The sequence below is a fragment of the Nestor notabilis genome, unplaced genomic scaffold, assembly GCF_000696875.1.
Source record: "Nestor notabilis isolate BGI_N333 unplaced genomic scaffold, ASM69687v1 scaffold8558, whole genome shotgun sequence".
Classification (NCBI taxonomy): Eukaryota; Metazoa; Chordata; class Aves; order Psittaciformes; family Psittacidae; genus Nestor; species Nestor notabilis.
The window spans coordinates 315-20,810 of NW_009938700.1; the positions used below are offsets into that span (position 1 = coordinate 315).

At 38.6% G+C, this 20,496-nt stretch overlaps 1 protein-coding gene across 1 annotated transcript in view; it reads left to right on the forward strand.

The window, feature by feature from the left end:
• Window positions 1-14,653: 14,653 nt before the first annotated feature.
• The window catches only part of UHRF2 (ubiquitin-like with PHD and ring finger domains 2, E3 ubiquitin protein ligase), a 35,655-nt gene continuing 29,812 nt past the window's right edge, over window positions 14,654-20,496 (forward strand). Inside the window, exons 1-2 of the mRNA XM_010019472.1 lie at window positions 14,654-14,687; window positions 15,570-15,713. Coding sequence (XP_010017774.1) covers window positions 14,654-14,687; window positions 15,570-15,713 — 178 coding nt within the window. The remainder of the gene's footprint in view (window positions 14,688-15,569; window positions 15,714-20,496) is intronic.

Sequence of the window (20,496 nt, forward strand, 5' to 3'; positions counted from 1 at the left end):
CAAATATATATAGCTTGGACTTTTTTCCCCTTTCTGCTATTATGCTAGTGAGGCTTTGTATAAAAACAGGTTTGTATGCAATAGTTGAATGTTTGATTTACCGATCTGACAAAGATTTTCTGAAGCTCTTGGCACACTAACAGGAAATAACAAGAACATGAACTGGAGCTTGTAGAACACGAGTACTTCTTTCTTAGTGCATACGTACTATGTATTTTACTTATGCCTCAGTCATAACCAAAAGGAAATGTCCTGTATAGTCTGTCATCATTAGTTCATCTTTTGGGAAACAGATACAGATTAAAGAATATTATCAAAGAGAGGAGTGAGACTGAGCATCATTATACAGAAGAATTGACTACATATTAATAATTCTCATTGGTACTGTATTTGCATTGCAGCTGAAAATTGTAATTGCAGGATGTCTAAAACCTATCTGAACAGGACTTTTAATGTGCCTTAAATACAAATACTGGGAGTAGAGCAGTGCTTTTGCCATGGAATATACATGAGCCTTGGGCTATGGTGTCTCCTGACTGTATGTATTTTTACAGTTGAGAATGGTCTGAGTATGGTACCTCAGACTGACTTCACCTAATTTGCAGGTTGTACCTCTATTTTCATTTTTTGAGAAGGAAGTATCTTCTATTTCATAATGAAAGCAGTTGTCCAGAGTAATCTTCGCAGTTTAAAGGGCACGAATAAAATGCCTGTCAATAGTAGGTAGTTGTGTGGGAAGGTGTTCACAATTTATTTCATTTAAAGTGGCTGACATGATTGAAATCACCACAACAAATCAAACCAAAATAGCTCGAATCATGCTTTGAATTTTCTTTAGACTTCAAGATAGAGCCGATATCAGCTGTTCCTTTTTCAGTCAGCCTTTGAAAGTTTGAGTTTAGTAAGGACTCTGTCAATACCAAGACTTGTATTTTGTTTGTCTTCGGAGTTATACAAGAATATTGGAATAATCTGTAAATTCTGCAGATTTTATACCTCTGAGTAAGTGAGTATGTAATGAATTGGAGGCCTTTAGCCAAGAAGCAGCAATGGAAAGTAACAAAACGAGTCTGAAATTTTCAGTTTTGTATTTGTCATCTTTTAGTTCTGCAGCTGTTTGTGTGAGGCTTCCTGCTCTTGAAAAAATTGTTGTGTTTTCCGATCAATGTCTCTAACTTTTAGGTAGGCTTATGATGCTTTTTCTGTGCAATCTGCTGGATCTGGGGTTTACCTTCTGCATTTGAATACAATTTCTGGGACTCTCCCCCCCCCCCCCCCCCCCCTTTTTTTTTTTGTAGGGTACATTCCTTTTTATTTTCTTTTAGACTCCTTTTATTCATGTCTGGCATGTTTTTGTTCTCAGAAAGCTGTTTGATATTTTTACACTGCCTTTATGCTACCTGTAGAGATATTTTACATTTAGCTGTTCCTTCTTTTGAACAAGTTTTTCCATTTATATTTTATTTCTGAATTTTAAAGTCATACATAATACTTGTTTTTAAAGCTTTGCAGAGGTAGAGAGTTTAAACACATTGCAGAATAGTGAACTAACAGTGAAGCAAGTCTTGCATGGTGTTCTGGATGATTTCAAGAGGTTTTATGCTTCTGTAGATTCCTGTCTAGCTGGTCCAAAAAGAAAGTTATTGGCAGTTGTATCTTGTTTTGACAATTAAAAAAGTAACAGTACCATACTTATATCTGTCTCAGTATGCATTGTGATAAATCAACATGTCACAGTTGTCATGCTTCCTAGGTGCCCCAGTAGTGTAGTTCTCATACCATGTTTCTTTAGGTCTGGAATTTGTGTCTGTGTGGTTTATCCTTAGTCGTGCTTATATACTTTTGTGGTATAATTTTCTATCTAAAATAACTTCCCGTTTTATTTAATTTAATGTAGCATCTTTGACTGTTTCTGGTTGACCTGGGAAGATACTCTTTTGCTGATATGTGGAATATTGATAAGATTTACTTGGACTGATTTTTTTAAAATAGCTTTCATGATGAAAGAATTGAAATTGTTGAAGAAGTTGCCTGCAGCTTTCTTGCACAGACATAGACATGGCATATTCCTTCTAGGCAACATAATTTCTGAAAGGGTGAATTTGTGTCTCCTTTCCTCTTCTGCTTATGACTTCAGTGGAACTGGTCATCTCCTTTGAAGAAGAGACCTCGTTTTCAATCAACGCTACTGTTTCAAATCAAATGATTGTCCAAGAAGCCTGCTGGGATTTTTTGTGGGGATTCTGTAGAGGTTATGCCTAGAACTTCTTAAACGCTTCTGTGAACTGCTTTCCTCTAGTCTTTACAGCTAGAGATGGCTCTTTTTGTGATACAGAGCCTGAAGTAATAATCTCTCAATACTTAACAGGAATGATCCTAACAACAGGAAGAGTACTTTGGATTCCAGTTAATTATCCTGTTAGATAAAAGAACTCATATTGGGAAGGGGGAGAGGTGTGTCTGAGAAGAATGATCTGTTTGAATGTAAGTAGTGAAGTTTACTGGAAATCAAACTGTTTGGTTTTCACTTCCAGATTAAGATTTTGATGTTACTTTAGTAACATGCTTCAGGAGAAGGTCAGAAATTAAAAGATACGATGGACATGAGGACAGAGTATTATTAAAGAGACTTTTTGGTAGCATTCAGTCCCTCCTCTTACGGGTGCAAAAGAAGTCTGGGGTGCAGGACAAACTGCCCAAGAGGTATTGGAACACACTGTAAGCTACTGGGACTGGAGAAGGATTGGTGTCCATGGCAGTGGGGTTGGAATTAGATGATCTTAAGGTCCTTTCCAACACAAACTATTCTATGATTCTGTGTGTTGTTTCTGTTAAATGTGAGAGACAGAAGGACAATATCTGACTGAGAATAGTTCATTTAGAGAGCATGAGCAAAGTGAATCCTTTAACCGGCTACTGTGGTAATTGTCTTCTACATGACTATGTCCAAGGTCATAGATGAGAGGCAATACCCTGGTTTAGCACCTATGAAATCAAAACCAGTGAGTTCAGGAAGAACTGAAAGAGTACATTTTGAAGGGTGGCTGGCTTTGTTACTACAGGTACTGTTTTCATGTTTTCTCTTTTTCCTTTGCCCTCTCTTCAGACGAAGATTTCCATTTTACACATCTTTGTAATGGCCACGTTCTACACAGATCATAGCTGTTCCTGCACACGTCCTGTTTCCCTGCATGTTTTGTTTTCTTGCTTCAAAGAAGGAGGTTCCTTTGTGCAGGCAAGAGTGGCACAATTACAGTTTTAAGACTGCTTACCTGTACTTAGTTCTCCTACATGGAAGAAATATTTTTGTCTCTTGATATTTCTCTCTTTCTGATTGTTCAAGAGAGAGCATAAATGGTAGTTTTAATTTTCGTTTGTGCCATTTCCCTGCACATTACCTGTTCTTAACTGGCAATATGGAGAAACTGATACTTGATTGAGTGTTTCAGTTTGCTTCCCAAATTGAAGAGAATGTATACTAGATGCCTGTAATTCATGTAGAGTCTTCTGGACTGTGAATTTACTGTTCTTTTGTCTTGACATTTTAGAATTTGAGTTGCAAACCAAGTGTACCTTACTAGAGAGAGTTACCCCTCAAGCTAAGTATGCCAGTTATGTAAGAGCTGTGCAGTCCTGCTGGTGAAAAGGTAAGACATTGGAGGACAGATCCTCCCAAAAGAAAGGAGCAGGAAAATCTTGTGGATCAAAGCCTGGCTAATTGCACAGCTCGTGTCAAGAGGCATTTGGCTTTTAGTACTGTGGGCTCCATAATTTGGTTCCCGTCTGTCTCTGAGAGCCCTTGATCCTCAGGGGGTACAACAGCATCTGCCAGTAGGCTGGCCAACCTGGTGAGTAAAGCTCTGGGTGCTGAAAAGACGTTATGACCCATAGTTAAGTGAGGTATTGGTGTGTGCATGGAAAGCAAAGGGTACAGGGTGGTGAGAACAATAAGTGTTTTGGGATTGGTAGAAGAGGGATACCCATCTCAAGTGCATGTATGCAAATACATACAGCCTGGAAAACAAGCTGGATGAATTAGGTCCGCGTATAGTCAGAGAGCTATGACATTATTGGTATAGAGGACATGTGATGGGGCAGCACATGTGACTGGAGTGAGAGATGGATAGATACAAACTTCTCAGAAAAGGCAAAGATAGAGGACAGGGCTGCCAGAACATGAAGAAGTTTGGGTGTAGGGAGCTCTCTAGTGGGATGACAACAGTCTGGTTGAGAGCGCATAGATGAGGATGGGGGAGGGGCTAAAAAGGATGACATCAAGATAGCAGTCCACATGGTCAGGGTAAGGAAGATGGCAAAGCCTTCTTTAAAAGTCTCTGAATCACAGATCTTCATAGAGTACTCATTCCCTGTCATTTGCCGGCAGGATAACACTGGCACACAAGCAGTCAGGAAGCTCTTTGAAGGATGTTTTTAAGGGGGTAACTTAAGATGGGTGCTGGGTAGGCAACAGAATGATCTACTGTTTATTGCCAACAACTGCTTGGGGATCAGACGGTCAGTGGCCTTAGCTATACTAACTGTGAAATAGTAGATACCAAGATCCTTATGGAACACTGGAAGGAGAGTATCAGAGCACAGACTCTGGAATTTAACAGAGTAGACTTCAGTTTCATTCTATGAACTGGTAGATGGGATCCCATAGGAGGCCATTGTGAAGGGTAAAGGAGCTCAGCAGAGCTGACTGATGCTTAAGGACAACCTCTTCCAACTGCAAAGATTGTTCATCCTGGTAAGAAACTAAAAGATGTATCAGGGTACTGGCAAGGCTGAACAGGAAACTGGTATGACTTTGCCCCATGCAGAAAGTTAGTATGTAGGAGTTGGAAACAGGGGCAGTGTAAAAAATGAGGAATTTTGAACATGTAAGCATGGTGTTAGGAGAACCAAAGCTCATGTAGAGTTGACACTTGTAAGAGACATGCAGGACAACACAGAGCTTTACTGCTGCATGGGCAGTAGAAAGCTGAACAAGGAAAATTATCAATCTATTGATAAAACAGTATCAACAGTTTTTATTGCCTCACCTTTCACTGACAAACTCGCTGGTAGGTGCGCCGAGTGCTTAAAAGCATTCAAGGAGAGTGTTCAGTAGTGAATAAGGACTGAGTCAAGGAGTGCTTGCTCCTCTTGTACTATATTTGAAAAGTCCTGGAGGCTGGGGAGGTCTCTGACAACTGGAAAAGGGCAGATGTTGCCTCCATCAAAGAAGGCCAGTCGGTGTTACTTCAGAAAACCTTGAGATAGTCCTCTTGGAAGTGCTGCCCATGCAAAGATGATTTGGAATGGCCAGAGTGCATTTTTTTCAAAAGCGAAATCATGCCTTACAAGCCATCTCACTTCTATGATAAAATTATCAGCTGTGTGGCCAGGGGGAGAGCAACAGATGTAGTTTACTTCAGCTTGTAACAGCTCTTTTTTCTGTATCCCACAATATTCTATTCTAATTAGGATGTTGTGATGCAAGTGGATGGGTAACCGATGGGTTTAAAAAGAAGATTGATCAGGCTCAGAGGATAGTTGTTAATAAGCTGTACACTACTTGGAAAGTAATAACAAGCGGGGGGCTGCAGGGTTGTATGCTGGGACCTGTACTGTTCAGTATCTTAAGCAACAGCATTGCAGTGGCAATGCAGGTGCACCCTCACCAAGTTTGCGAAGAAGCTCGGGGGTAGTGCTGCCAAACAGAGGCACCTGAACAGGCAGGAGAAGTGAGCTGACAGGAGCTTCATGAAAGTCAACAAGGATGAATGCAGGAGGATTTTTGTGCCTGGGAAGGCCAAGCACCTTTCAGTAATACCCTACCCCACCCCCTCCCCAAAACAGGCTTCAACCACCTCAGTGCAAGAGAGATACAATAACCTAGAGTGAATTCAGGACAGGGCTGCTGAGGTGGTTGGGGGAGTAGAGTAGTATATGGCAGGCAGGCCGGAGATGATCGACACAAATTTTGACAAGATGGGGAGAGAATTGGTTCTTTAAGCTACCAGATGCAATTAGTTTTTCAATTAATTGTTATTAAAGCATTAATAGCTTTAACAACAACAAAAATGCATAAGTACCAAGTGTTAAAATGGGGAATGTTTTTTGTTTCATAACCATTCTGTAACTACCATAAGATAAAAGTATCTTTTGAAGGTGAAGAATGGGTTGACTTGGATCTTGAGGTTTTTGTCTAAACCTAAGCTGTATCCTCAGTACTTGTAACACTGTGCTTTCTCCAGTAGGCATACAGACTTAGAACCACAGTATCTTTTGGCTTGCTTTCTAGGGGGTGATTTCTTAGAAGTGTTTCAAAGCTCAGTTTGTTCACACTGGGAAAAGTAATTCCAAACAGAACAGGAAGAACAGAAGGAAAAAAAGTACAAAAAGGCAAAGACTTGGGGTGGGGAATAGTGAGCATAATATTAGGAAACACATTAATGAAATAAAAAATCAGTGATGTTGAAATATAGGTATACATTTAAGAGAATTGTAGTGGATGGAAAGGAGCTCTTGAGATTGTTCAAGCAGGGGTGGCTAGAGCACATTGCCTGGGACTATGTCCGGGTGTGTTTTTAATATCTTTAATTCCTTTGGGCAATCACTATAGAAAGATATTTCGTGTGGTCTGAGGGAATTTCATGTTTGTCTGTGCCTATTACCTCTTGTTCTGGCAGTAGGCACTAGTGAGACTAGTCTGGCTCCTTGCAAACACAGGTAAGAGCCCTCCACACACAAGCCTCCAGACTAAACTTTCCCATCTCAAAGATGTTCTATTCCCTTAATCATTTTTGTAGCCCTTTTCTAGAACCACTTCTGTAACCCCATGTCTGGGGGAGCTCAGACCTGGCCTCACGAGTGCTGAGTAATGAGGAGCATTAACCTTCCCTCTGCTTGCTGGCAGTGCTTCTCTTGATGCAGTCCATGAGCCTGTTGACCTTCTTTGTGTGCAGGGGCACATTGCTGGTTTATGGTCAGTTAGTTTATGAGTTTGTCAAGGTCTTTCTCTACCAAGCTGCATTCCAGCAACTTGACAGTCAACATGTACTGCTTCGTGGGGTGTGGCCTCTGTGCAGGACTTCTCATTTCTCTTTGTTAAACATAATTAAATTCCTTTCTGTCCAGCTCTCCAGGTCACTCTGAAGGGTGGCACATGCCTCTGATACTGGTGTCTACTCCTGGTTTTGCATCATGTGTGAACTGGCTGAGAGTCTACTTTGTTTCTATCCTTAGGCTATCAGTTAGGGTGTTAAACAGTACTAGCCAGAGGATCAACCCTTGGGGTGCTACTAACTTATTTCCAGCTGGACTTTGTGATTGGTCACAAGCTTCTGGATTCAGCCAGTTTTCAGTCCTTACTGTGCACTTACCTAACCCATACTTTGCCAGCTTCTATGTGAGGATTTTATGGGAGACGGTATCAAAAGCCTTTCTAAAGTGGGTAAGAACAACTTCTGTTCTCCTGCTGCCTTCCAAGCAAGTAACCTCACTGTAGAAGACTGTCAGAGTGGTTGAGCATGATTTCCTCATTAAAAATCCATGTTTGCAATTCCCAGTCACCTTCTTGTTCCAGGATTATTTACTCCATTACATTCCTAGAGATTGAATTGAGGCTGACCAGTTTATAAGCAGACAGAAGGAGATTGGAGTAGCAGTTGCTCTCTTCCAGTTCTCAAGAAGGTGTCCCAGTTGTCATGGCCTTTCAAAGATGACTGAGAGTGACCTTGTCCAGAAGTCAGGCAGCTCCCGAAGTGCTCATGGGTACAATCTGTTAGGCCACATAGACTTACCTATCTCCACTTTATGTGCTCCATAACCTACTTCTTCATGGAGGCGAACTCTCTCTTGTCCCAGATATTCTGTTTTTAGGCGCCTGGGAGTTTTGTTTTTCATATATGAAGCCTTTCTGGGTGTTCTACCGTCTCTCTTTACTTAGTTTTTATGGCTATTCTGTCAAGTAGGTGTTAACATCTGCATGTTTAAACCTGGATTTGGAAACTGTGGATGCCCATTTAGCATTGAGATAGTGCCAGCCATGAACTTTATCGAGTTCAAGAAGGGAGTAGTTTTAGTTGCAGGTCATGACACCTCCCCTGCCTAAATCATAGATCACAGAATGGTTTGGGGTGGAAGGGACCTTAGGCATCATTTAAATCCAACCCCCCTGCCACAGGCAGGGACACCTCCCAGTAGAACCAGGGTCTCTCCAGCCCCACCATGGACAGGTCTGGCTGGACTGCCCTACTGCACATGGGCAGCTTTCCGGGCAGGCTGGCTGGCCTTCACTTGTGGCCTTGTCCCCTCTCACTTCCATGGATTTCATGGCACAGGGTGCAGTCATGCTTCTGAGCTGCTATGGTGAAGAGATTATAAGGATCTGACAATGTGACTTACTATTTGCCCAGGCCAGTGCTTTCCCCTCTTCCCAGGTAGAAAGTTTATGCTTGCTGTTCTAATGTTCATCTCCTTTACAGATCTTGGGCTAAGGATAAAAGGATGATCCCCCACCCAAATCTCTGCTTCCACAGTCTGGCACCATGAGCTATAATGCATTGTTTTGTAAATGCATCAAACATTATGCCTACTAGTGAGACTAAAAAAAAAGTAATATCCTGGTTGGCTTGTGTGTGTATCCACAGTGTACATTTGTAGGCTGGTAGTTGTGTGTGCGCTTGGTTTGCTTTCCTTTGCTTTTAAAGGCCTTGACAATTCATATTAGATTATGATATTTTTTGTAGTAGGGTCTTCAATACATCCTGGGAAAGAGGGTCTTTTAAAATTATTGTTATTTTTTTAAAATCTTGGGTCTATATTTAGAGTAATAAAATCTTTTCAGAGTTGAAAAGTGTATTTGACATTATAGTGGCTTGTGTAATAAAAATAAATAAAGTTGAATTAAAAGCATAGGTAATGTCCCATTTTGTAACTGTGCATCTGTATTTTCAGCATAAACCAAATGTGTGGAATATTATGAAAAAATCTTGAACGTTGGCTTTAAAAAAAGTCTGTTTAAATTCATGTCTCCAGTCACGTTTGGTGAGGATTGTAATTGTTTTATGGGTATGTTTTAGTCTTTGTTTCATTATGTGCAGACAATGTGTATTTGCAATTTGTAAAAATTACAGTTTAGCCTAAGTTATAGTTAATGTTTAAATGTAAACGAACCAGTAGTAATTGTCACATTGTAATATTTTATATCAGATTGAGATATTTTCCCTTTAACATCTTTGAAATACGCATGCCGTTACATGTATTTGCTTTAATGTCAAAACATTCTTTAGGTTGATAGTGACTTAGAGTTAATATATTGACGTGAACGTCACAACGTAGTTCTGGTTTTTGAGAGTAGATTTCTATAGAGATTATTTTGTTACAATAGCACATATTTAATTCGCTAGCCTAATGATTTTAACTTATTTGTTATTTAATATTTTTGTTAATAAACAATTGTTCATTAACCCAGTTCAGCAATACAGTTTCTCTTCCTTCTGAGACAAAGAAAAGTGTTCTTAAAAAACAGTCCTTGCTTTAAGGAGTATATATCCAGGATGCAAGTTCATGCAGCTGTTAAATGTGAAAGCACAAAGTGTAAAGGCGCAATGAAATGCTATTGAACTACTGCAACTGCTTCTGAGGGAATGATCGTTAAGGTTCTAACAAGCATTTTGAATGGTAATACTGAAAGATTAAATATTTCTGATGAAGTTACCCAACTGTTGCTTTGTGATGTGTCAGCAAATAGAAAGTTGCTGGCTGAAAGCTTTGTAAAAGCAGAATAGAAGCTGATTAATCATAAATGTGATGTAAACAAAGTAGTGCATGTGAAAAGATAGATCCTGGAAGTGGTAGTGAATTTGGTCCTGTTTTGATTTTTATATTGTTTGTTAAATGAATTCATACATTTGAAGAGTATAGTGAACATTATATTCTGTTAGGCTTAATTCTGACTGTGGCTGTTTCTCTGCTGACCCAGACAGTACCCCTTGACCGTAGCCATAGAAGCTGACAAATTGACTAGTTCTGCGTGGTAAACATGACTTAATGCAAGTAAGGTTTTCCTCTTAGGTGTCCAAAAGATGAGTTGTCATTAAACACTTTTTAATTCCTTTTGTAAGTATAACCTGTGTGTGTATCTTTTTGAATACTAAATTTTTCTCCATTTTTATTCAGCATTGTATTTTGACTCTTAGTGTGTGTTGAAGTATTTTTCTTCTAGTTACAATATGGTAAATTGATAAAACCAGAAAATTCCAGATGGAGATCTGGCAGTTGCAACTGAATCTCTCAGACTGTAAGAACTGATAAGAGTTTTCACAGTGTGGTAGTTGTCATCTATGAGTTTTTATTTTCCTGAAAGTTGGCCATTGAAATATACGAGGATAATGCCTAGTTGTCACACTTTTAGTCAGCAGTGATTATGTATGTCTACAGTGTTTTGCAGCCTGAAGGTTATAAAAAGTATGGGGGGAAAAAGCACAGCTAAAAGAAGGTTCAGTTGAAGGCTTCTATCTGGCTATGGCTAACCTATCTAAAAGGAAGTTTCGTGTGAGGAATTCTGCTGTATATTGAAGGGTCTGGCTATGTTTTGGGATTTAATTTCTTTATTTAGTGTACTTACATGAAATACAAATGCAATCTCATTTATTAAACACAATGTATAACTCAAGATTATTTTTTTTATTTCATTTTTGGTATGGAAAGGTAAAGCAGTGAAGAAAGGTGGTGGTACTTGTGCATATTTGCCAGAATGATAAAACCACAGTTTTATTATGTAGCCATATTTTTTTTTTTTTAGAACAGATGATGTTTAGCCTGATCATTATTAAAGCTCTTGTATGTGCAATGTGGCAGAAGAATCTTTTAAAAGCAACTATCTGAACAGAAGTTTTTAGCATAGGTATGGTTTAACCATTTATTACAAGCCATCATTTGTCACAATGGTTGTTGATCTTCCTTGTAGTTCCAGATGTGCTGCTGTGGCATTTGTTAGAAAATAAGAGCTTTGTAAAGTTACTTGTTAGTATTTGCTTGTCACTTATGTAACTCATAGCAGAAAATAAAATGTTTTCTCTTGTTGAAATACTGGATATATTTTAAGAAGAACTTAGTCTGAAAGTTACTTTCTGAGTGCCTTTGTCACAAAGGAAAAATACAGGAGACGCCCAGAAAAGAAGGAATGTCTACCATGGCCTAATAAGTAATACAGAAATTATGAATTTAATCTATTTTATCAGTTCTATCTAGATATGGGAATAGTATTGCTTATGTCAGTAGGATTGCAGTGCTATGAGAGAAAAACATGCTTTTGCCAATTGTTATCTCTACACAACTGAATTTATCTTTGAGAGTTCTGTTTTCTACTATTAGAGAGTTGTTTTATGCAACTAGTTATATTAAAGTATGTTGCACTTCAGCACTTTGAGGCTGCGATAATATACACATTATTTTTCATAATAAAGTTGATAAAAATCCATGTTTCTGCACCAAAACTTTTTGCAGCGGTGCCTTTTCAAATACTGACATCATTGAACCAACTTACAAAACTTTCCACAGTCTCTTCCAACAACGCAGTGTGATAATCAAAAAGTTAGAAGTAATTTTAATAGTTTAAATTGGCATCGGTGGAATTTACTCCTCATAGATATTCCACTGAGCTCAGTTTTGGCATGTTTTCCAGAGATATGGATAGCAGCAACACATGTCTGTAGACTTTTGAGTACAGCTTTATGACGTTTTGCCACCTTCTTGTCTAAAGACTGTATGTAGAGAATAGCATGTGATGAAAACTGCTGGTTTTTATTTTTTTTGTTTTGTTTGTTTGTTTTAATCTACTTTCTAAATGCAGTGAAAAAAGGGGTAAATTACAGTAAAAGAGCTCTAAATGATGAGGCAATGTAGCGAGAGGGGAGGAAAAATTGCAAGTTTTTCCTAGGTGCAGTTCTGTTCTTTATAAGAGTAGTGTACTTAGACTACACACACACTGAAAATTTGCAAGATGCAAAAATTGGGGAAAAATATGCTCTGCAAATATGCTGAAATTTGTCTGAAATGTACTGGAATTTGGAAATATTTTTATATCCCATAACATCATGTGTGCAGCTGCCATATTGAGACTATCACTGTTGTTTCTTGACAAGATTTTAGCTTATTTAATAAATTATGCTTCAGATTGTCTGTAAATGCACATGTAGTTGTACGCTTCCTAATATCCAACTTCTGTGACTATCCTTACAGATCTACTTGAAATTTAAGGCATACTTGTTTATTTGTATCTTTTGCTTTGTAAGCATACAGTTATATGAACTACTACATGTCTTTTAATCTGAATATAAAATTTCATGTTACTTAGGTGAAAGAAGGCATAATGCTGTATTTTGTTTTTAAAATAGATCCACTACGTTGAGTTATGTTAGAAATAAGTCCTAGAGGAATCAAGGTGGATAGGCAAGCAGGCAGTGATATTGCTGAAGGAGGTCCTAATATAAGTAGGTTTATAACGTTTAAGAGTGTCAGGAGATTTATTATGTTTTTAACTTTATTCAATCCAGGACTAACAAAAAGTATAGGGCAGCTAAGGAAAGACTCTCCAAGGTACAGAAATAAGCAGGAAAATCTTGATGCTAGCTCAGTCTGTATGTGTTCATTCAGTTTTTCTGCCAGAGGTTATGCTTACAATTTGTTTGTTTGTATGTGAATGTATCATGCTTTTATGACTGTGAATTAATGGCTATGTTTTGTAGCCATTCAGAGTGTCGTTGCATGCTAATGCAGAATAGAGAAGTTTCCACTCACCTTTCCCGCAAAGGTGTGCTGGTACCCACAGTCCTTTTAGGATAGTTGTTTTTGGGAGTGCTCTTCTGTCTGTTTCAGGGACAGTTTTCTAGTTAAATAGTTAATTATAAATCAAACCTGGAAATTGTGCCTTAAATAGAGCTTCAGGTTTGCTAACAGCTGGAGGAATTTAAGTGCTGTAGCCATTCAAAACCTGGAAGTATCTCCATAACCTTAGGCTGTCAGAGGCATGCTTTGTGGTAACAGAAGCTGGCATCCAGTGTTCTAGTGTGAGTGGCTGGACCATGTGGAGGTGCAGAAAATCAAACTTCCTGTGTTCACTGCACTTTATGGAAACCTAAATAAATCTGAGGGGTGCTACCCATAATGGCCAGAATTGCTTTAAGGTAATGTGCCCTAGGGTGTAAATGAAGCTTATCTTGAATACATAATTTTTCATGGTCAGGAAAACAAAGTATTCTCTATATGATGGATGTATTTGCATTGTGTAGCATTTGTATGTTCTGTTGAAATACAGGGAATCTTTGAAATTTGCTAGCCTTTGTTTGTGCGTATGACCAACAATAAGGAATGTTTTCCTTCCAAAAAACTGCAGGAAAGAAAAAGGGGCAAAGTAAAAACAGATGCCAAAGTAAGCAGCTGTTGGTACATTTAAAAGACAGTTACAGTGAATCAGGACACTGTTAGAGTTCTCTTCACCATTTCCATGGAGACCTAAACACTGCAGTTCTCAGTGCCTCCAAAAAGTGATCTGTTGCCTGTGGGTTTTTCCTTGGCTTAGTTTTTTCCTGCCTTAGTTACAGTAAGCATGTGGCGGAGTCCAAGAACTCCAAGAACGGAGTCAGCACAAGGGAAGTGGTGGCAGCAGGCAAAGAGGTAGAATGGGGAACAACAGATTCCGGGCTGAAGCCTGGTGTTCCTGGAGGTGTTCTGTTATTGCAGTTATCTGTATTTGATATGGCCCTAATATTTTGTTTTCCTACCTGTCTAGAGTTCGATTTACTTTCGCAACCTAAACGTTTTTATAACAATATGCTACCTGGCTGACTTTCTTCAAAAGGATTTTCAAGTTGACTCTGTGACTGTTTCTTAGAGATACCCTACAAATAGGGCTTAGAAAACTTGGTCACCTGATTCAGACATATTCTCAAGGCTTTCTACACTCTAAATATTTGAAAGAAACATATAACTTTAACTTGCTGTTGGTTTTCACCTGGAAAATAGTCTCCAGTGTGGCAATATTTAATCATTATCTCTACAGTTACTCATTTTCATTATTTCCCTTCTTCTGAAGAGGCACTTGTAATGGTAAAGTGTGCTTCAGCTTTGCTTAGCAGAATCTTGCACATCTTCCTTCAAATACTGAACAGTAACCAATCCAATAGTTAGATGTTTTATTCATAATAAAGCCTTCAAAAACCTGTATGATCTTCACTCAATTAGGCTGTTTGCTATTGCTTCTGTATTATGTCCAGCACACCTGATGTCTATATGGGAAAGAAAAGTACACATTCTGTTTCTTACGTAGCAGGGTGCTCACTGAAGATTTTAACTAAAGGCATTATAGTCTTGGTACAGTGTTAAACTTCATAATAATTCAAGCTATGGTATTTGTGTGCATTGATTTAGTTGCTTGTATAGTTTCAGATTCTGAAGTGTTTTTCTAGAACCAAAAGGGACTACTGCAGTGCAACAGAATTAGATTAATTTTTGAGGAGGAAAGCAGTTCAACAACCCCAAATCTCCTTCAGATTTTCATTTTTTAATGACTCGGTCTCACCCTGTGAGAAATAAAGCTCTCCAGCTAGCAAATTCCTTTCTCTTGAGTCAAACTGCTCAATTCTGAAATCATTAGTGACACATGCGATTCAGTGAAATCAGCAAGACTGTGTTCGGTAATTAATACTTACAATACAGGTTATATTGAAAATTCCTGTTTAGTTGTAGATGAGATAGTAAATTTAAAATGGTGGGAGAACGGGCAATTGAAGGCACAGTACCCTGAGAAGGGAAGAAAAGGGAGTGTTTTAAAACTGCTGGTGCTTTTACAGCATTTTCTTCCTAGATATTTTTACATTTGAATTAGAATTTTAGTAAATAGAGGAGAAGGAGAAAACACTTACTCCTCATTTAGTATTTCCTAATCCTTCTATAGAAGTCTTTCAGCATTAGTGTTTTGGAGGCATGGGAATTGGTTACTCATCACTGAGATACAGTGAACAGATTTTGCACTGAAACCTGACATTAACAGAACTACTCACAGTACATAATTCAGTATTGCACATGTCTTTGCAGGATTGGCTTTTAGACTTCCGAAACATTTAGAAGTAATAGCAGGGCTTTTGAAGCTTTCTGTTGCATTTCTTACTCTGTGGGTTGCAAGTAGCGTCTGTTACTGTGTCTTATAAGTCATGTTTCTGGTTTGTTTCTGACAGTATGCTTTTATAATAATGTTTGTTATGCTGTATTTGAGAGGATATGTTTTTGTCTGGTCTGCACTGTTAAGCCAAAAAAAACCAAAAAACATTTTGGGGTTTTGAAAGTAGAATTACAAATTTATGGATGGGTATCAGTAAGGACATACCTCCCAGGTAGGCCAAGGGTTATGGAGTAGTCTTTTCTTTATGCAGGTTTTAAGTATGTTGTTTGGTTTCTTTGAAGTTATGAGACTGAATTTTATGTGTGAGTTGAAATCAGCAATGACAAAAAGATGCTAGTTAGCTTTATCTCATTGCTTAGGAGTCATAAAGTACAGTATCTAGATCTGAGGAACTAAGTTGAATGTACTTTTTATTCTCTTTTGTTTTACAGAGGCCCAGAAGACACAATAAATGATTGTAAAATCCTTTTTATAGAGGAAATGTACAAGATTGAACAGCCAGGAGCCTATCCATTGACATTTGGGGATGGAGATTTCAAAAGTATGCTTTTTAAAATTATTTTAATATAAGTACAAATTGAATGACGTTTCTTTAAAAAAAAACCAAAAGGATCAGCGTGTAGAGGTAATAATAATTGGTATGCATGTTCAGAAAAATAATATAGAATCCTTTTTGGTTTTCTGTTCTAAAAGTGTATTTACTATAAAGTGTCTCTATTACTTGATGTATTCAGAAACTGTTAACATCTTAGTGCTATCAGTCTTAAGCAGGGAAAAAGGAGAACAGCTGATAACGTTCTAAATGACTGCTGCAGAATGAATTTGTAGTCTCAGTTAAGTTCCTAGACAGCTGTCCTTGTTACCAAAACTGCTACTGCAATTGAAACATCAATTGCACTTCTAATAAATTGATAAATGCCAAAGATAGATCCAGTCTGTAATGCTGTGCTTTAACCCTGTCACTGTGTCAGAATTAAAGAAAAAAATAAATAAGGAACTTAATGCCCAAACTGCTTGTAGCGTGAACACAAGGGATGATTAATATCTGAATTATTACTTGGCCCAGCATGACATTCTAAAAAAATAACTGTGTCCTACCTCTTCATCCTCCCCACAACCACAGGAAGGAGTTCGTGGCAGCTTACCTAAAAAGAAGTGTGACGTTTTATCCTAGGTTAAAAAATACAGGAAAGTTAAAATGATAACCATTTGTGATAGTAACACAGATCTTCTAATAGGTATTAGATATTATTGTGTATTGACTACTTACTCCAAGGCAGTTTTTAAAAACCTTTCTTTATAGCTTTCAGTGTACAAGAAATATTCTGCTTACTGGTTTATTTGCTGTCATCTAAAAAATCAGTTTTTGTCAGAGGAGCAAATGCCATTTGCTGTGGTAGTCTTAAAAGTAAAGATGGATTTCTGTAAATGAACTTCTCACAATTTTTCATTATTTGTGATTTACTTAGATTACTCAAAACAAAATAACTATCCGTTCTGTTTATTTTTTCTTTGTTATATTAAAGAGGTTTTGTAATATCTTAAAACATATTTTTATTTTCAAGAATTGTATCAAAAATTTAAAAATCTGCTTTGCATTTGAATACCTATTTTGCAAGTCTAATTGTGTAGCTTTTTAAAGGGCATATAAAATTATTGCAGTTCATTTACTTCCTCCCTGCAGCTACTGTGCAGTGAATTAATTTTTTAAATTATGTGTGTGTTAAGGAAATGAATGATTAATGTATTGCTGACCATATAAAGTTGTCTACAGTAGCATCATTTGACCTGACATGAGTATTTATTTATCATGGAATTGTAGAATCGTTTAGGTTGAAGAAGACCTGTAAGATCATCAAGTCCAACTGTTAACACTGCCTTACTTAATGTTTTCAGTCCACCAATAAACTATGTCCATAAGCACCACATCTACACGTCTTTTAAAAATTCCAGGGATTGTGACTCCACCACTTCCCTGGGCAGCCTGTTCCAATGATTGACAACCCTTTTGGTGAAGACGTATTTCCTAATATCCAATCTGGTGCAATTTGAGGTCATTTCCTCTGGTTCTGTTGCTTATTATCTGGGAGGAGAGACCAGCCCTCACCTCACTACAACCTCCTTTCAGGTAGTTGTAGAGAATGATACCATCCCCCTTGAGTGTCCTTTTCTCCAAACTAAACACCCCCAGTTCCTTCAGCCACTCCTTTCAGGAATTGTGTTCTCTAGAGCCTTCACCAGGTTTGTTGCCCTTCTTTGGACACACTCCAGTGCCACACTGTCTTGCAGTGAAGGGCCCAAAACTGAATGCAGTATTCAAGGGGTGGCCTCACTTTCTGTATGTCCTAAGCTGATTACAACTTTTATTGTTTCAAAGTCCGTCTCTTTATTTCACTTACAGCTCTTACAGCTGTTTCCTGGTTTGTAACCTCTTTGCTTAAGTTGGTCCCATATTGCCATGTGTGTAGAGATTTGTGCTTCTGTGTATGTTTATTCCATTCTGTTCCTGGTCCCATTTTTATTCATTTCAGGATATGGTTTACAAACCTTCATAAATAAATGTAATACAGAAGTACAGTCTTTAAAGATGTGACATTGAGAACTTAATGTTTGTGGCTGTTTAGCCTTATTTGTTGTTTTGAGCTGCTCTTTTTTTGCCTGAGGCCAACTTTCTCACTGCACTGCCCTTTTCAGTTCTCTTCATGTGATTCTGATTTTTGGTCTTGGTTCAGTTACACACAGTGCTTATCAGTTGAACTGTGTGTCATAAGCAGTATACTCTTTACTTCTGAACTGAACTTACATCCCAGTTTGTACTTTGTATTCAAAATTTTAAAATATATCTATAAACACACGCAGCTACCATAGCTTACATGTTGTGAAAACCTGCGGATTTTTGTTACAATAATGGCAGATTAAATTCAAGGAGTTAATTGGCCTTAACTACTGTAAGAGATTGTTGTAAGCACAATCGGAAAATGACTTGTTGTGGTTTTGTCTATATTTAGCTACTGTCTGTGCCCTTTTCAAAAGATAGAATGCCTGCTTTGGAAAAAATCTTCATCAGATAAACAACATAGACTGCCTCTGCAGAAAAATTATTATTCCTTGAGGATGGCTATACATTAGTTAGGTTTTGTATGTGTAAATTAGATAAAAAATGTGTCTGACATGTCAGTGTATGTTTAACAGTTACGAAGTTGCTATTTTCAAATTACTTAATGAAAAGCCCAGAAGTAAGGTTAAAGCTATTAGAAAGGTATATTAGAAAATGAGAAAACTAAGAGGCAACATACTTGTAAATACATTTCAGCTATTTATATGCAAAATGGGAATAAGAACTAGGTATCAACATATATTACTTTTATCAGAGTCAAAATCTGCGCTATGAACGTAAGATAACTTCTCCTGCAAAAGAAGAGAATATGAAATGATACAAGTAGCTGAACTCTGTAGTGTTGGTAGGGGTGAACAGACCTGTCTTCATGGGACTAATAGCGCAGATATAATCCGTGCATTTGACTTATGACAAGGTTAAAGCAGAAATACGAAAAATTAAAGTGACATCTTGAAAATTACAGTTTGTAGTTTGTGTATTGGAGAAAGTTGGAAACTCCAGTTATTGCTTAACTGAACTAAAATATGTAGACCTTTTCGGTTTTTTTCTTCATAAAACCCCCTCCACATTATTACTAACCTTTGACCTAGGAAACTGGTTTTGTAACCAAACCCAGTAAATTACATAGGTCTTAACCTGTCATGGTACAAAACACAGAAGAACACACAGTTTCTTTTTTTGCCTGTTATTTGTTGGATCAGTCAGGCATGATTTGCCCTTGGGGAAGCCATGTTGGCTGTTTTGAATCACCTCCCTATCTTCCATCTGCTTCAGGTCTTCCAGGAGTCTCTGTCCTATGATCTCACTGGGCACTGAGGTGAGGCTGACTAGTTGATAATTCTCAAGGTCCTTCTTTCTACCCATTTTTAAAAGGGTGCAGTATTCCTTTTCTTCCAGTTACTGGGGACTTTCCCTGACTGCCCCGACTTTTCAGGTATGATGGAGAGTGGATTGGCAGCTACATCAGCCAATTCCCTCAGCAGCCTGGGATGCACCTCATTGGCTCCCATAGACTTGTGTATGTTCAGGTTCCTCAGATGGTCTCCAGTCTGATCTTCTGTTACAGTGAGGGGAACTTCATTCCCCAAGTCCCTGCCTTGAAGTTTAGGAACTTGAGAGATGTAAAGAGTATTTACCAGTGAAAGTGAGGCAACCCCCCCCCCACTATTGACTGCCTTGGCCCTCTTCCTGTCAGCTGTCACTAGTTCTCCTGTCCTGTTTATGGGGGTAGAGAGGAGGGTGGGGAAAGCAGTAGATTTTCTTCAGTCTTCCTTTTCTGACCAACATATATGTAAGGAGCCATTCTTACTATTCTTTGTGTCTGTTGCTAAATTCAGATCCAGCTGTGCCTTAGCTTTCCCAGTCCCATCCCTACATATCCAGGCGGCACCCCTCTGTTCTTCCCAGGACATGTGTCCCTGGTTCCACTGCCTGTGCATATCCTTCTTATGTTTTAATTTGACCAGTCATGCCGGTGTCCTGCACTCCTTACCTGATTGCTTACACATGGGAATTGAGAGCTTTTGTGCTCCAAGAAAAATGTGCTTAAAGAGCAGCCAGCGCTGTTCTGCTCCTTCATCCCTGAGGGCAATTTCCGTGGGAGCCCCCATCTTGTAATTCCCTAAACAACTGGAAGTTCACTTTCCTAAAATTCAAGGCCTTGGCCTTACTCTTCACCTGGCCAGTATCCCTGGAGATTCTGAATTCCAACAGGGCATGATCACTCCAGCCTGGGCTGTCTCCACGCTTGACCTCTCCAATTAGTTCATCTGGTTTGGTAAGCAACAGGTCCAGTAATGCTGCTCTTTTGCTTGGGTCATATGTCACCTGCATTAAGTTGTTATCCTCAATGCTGTTATCCAAGTGTCCTGGACTGCTTACAGCTTGCTGAGCTGCTTTCCCAGCAGATGTCAGGGTGACTGAAGTCCTGCAGCCTACGAGCGTGGTGTTTCCTGCAGTTGAAGTAAGAACACTTCATCAGCAGGCTCCCCTCTGTCAGGTGGCCACAACAAACACTAGCCATTAGGTTTCATTTCTTGGCTTGGCCTCTAATTTTCGCCCACAAGCTTTCAATGTGTTCGTCGCTGTTTTCCAGGGATAGCTCTGTGCAATCAGTCCATAGAGGGCTGCTCCTTCCTGCCCTGTCCGTCTGAACAGTTTATAGCCATTGATTGCAGCACTCCAGTCACGGAAAGAGCTTTTCCTC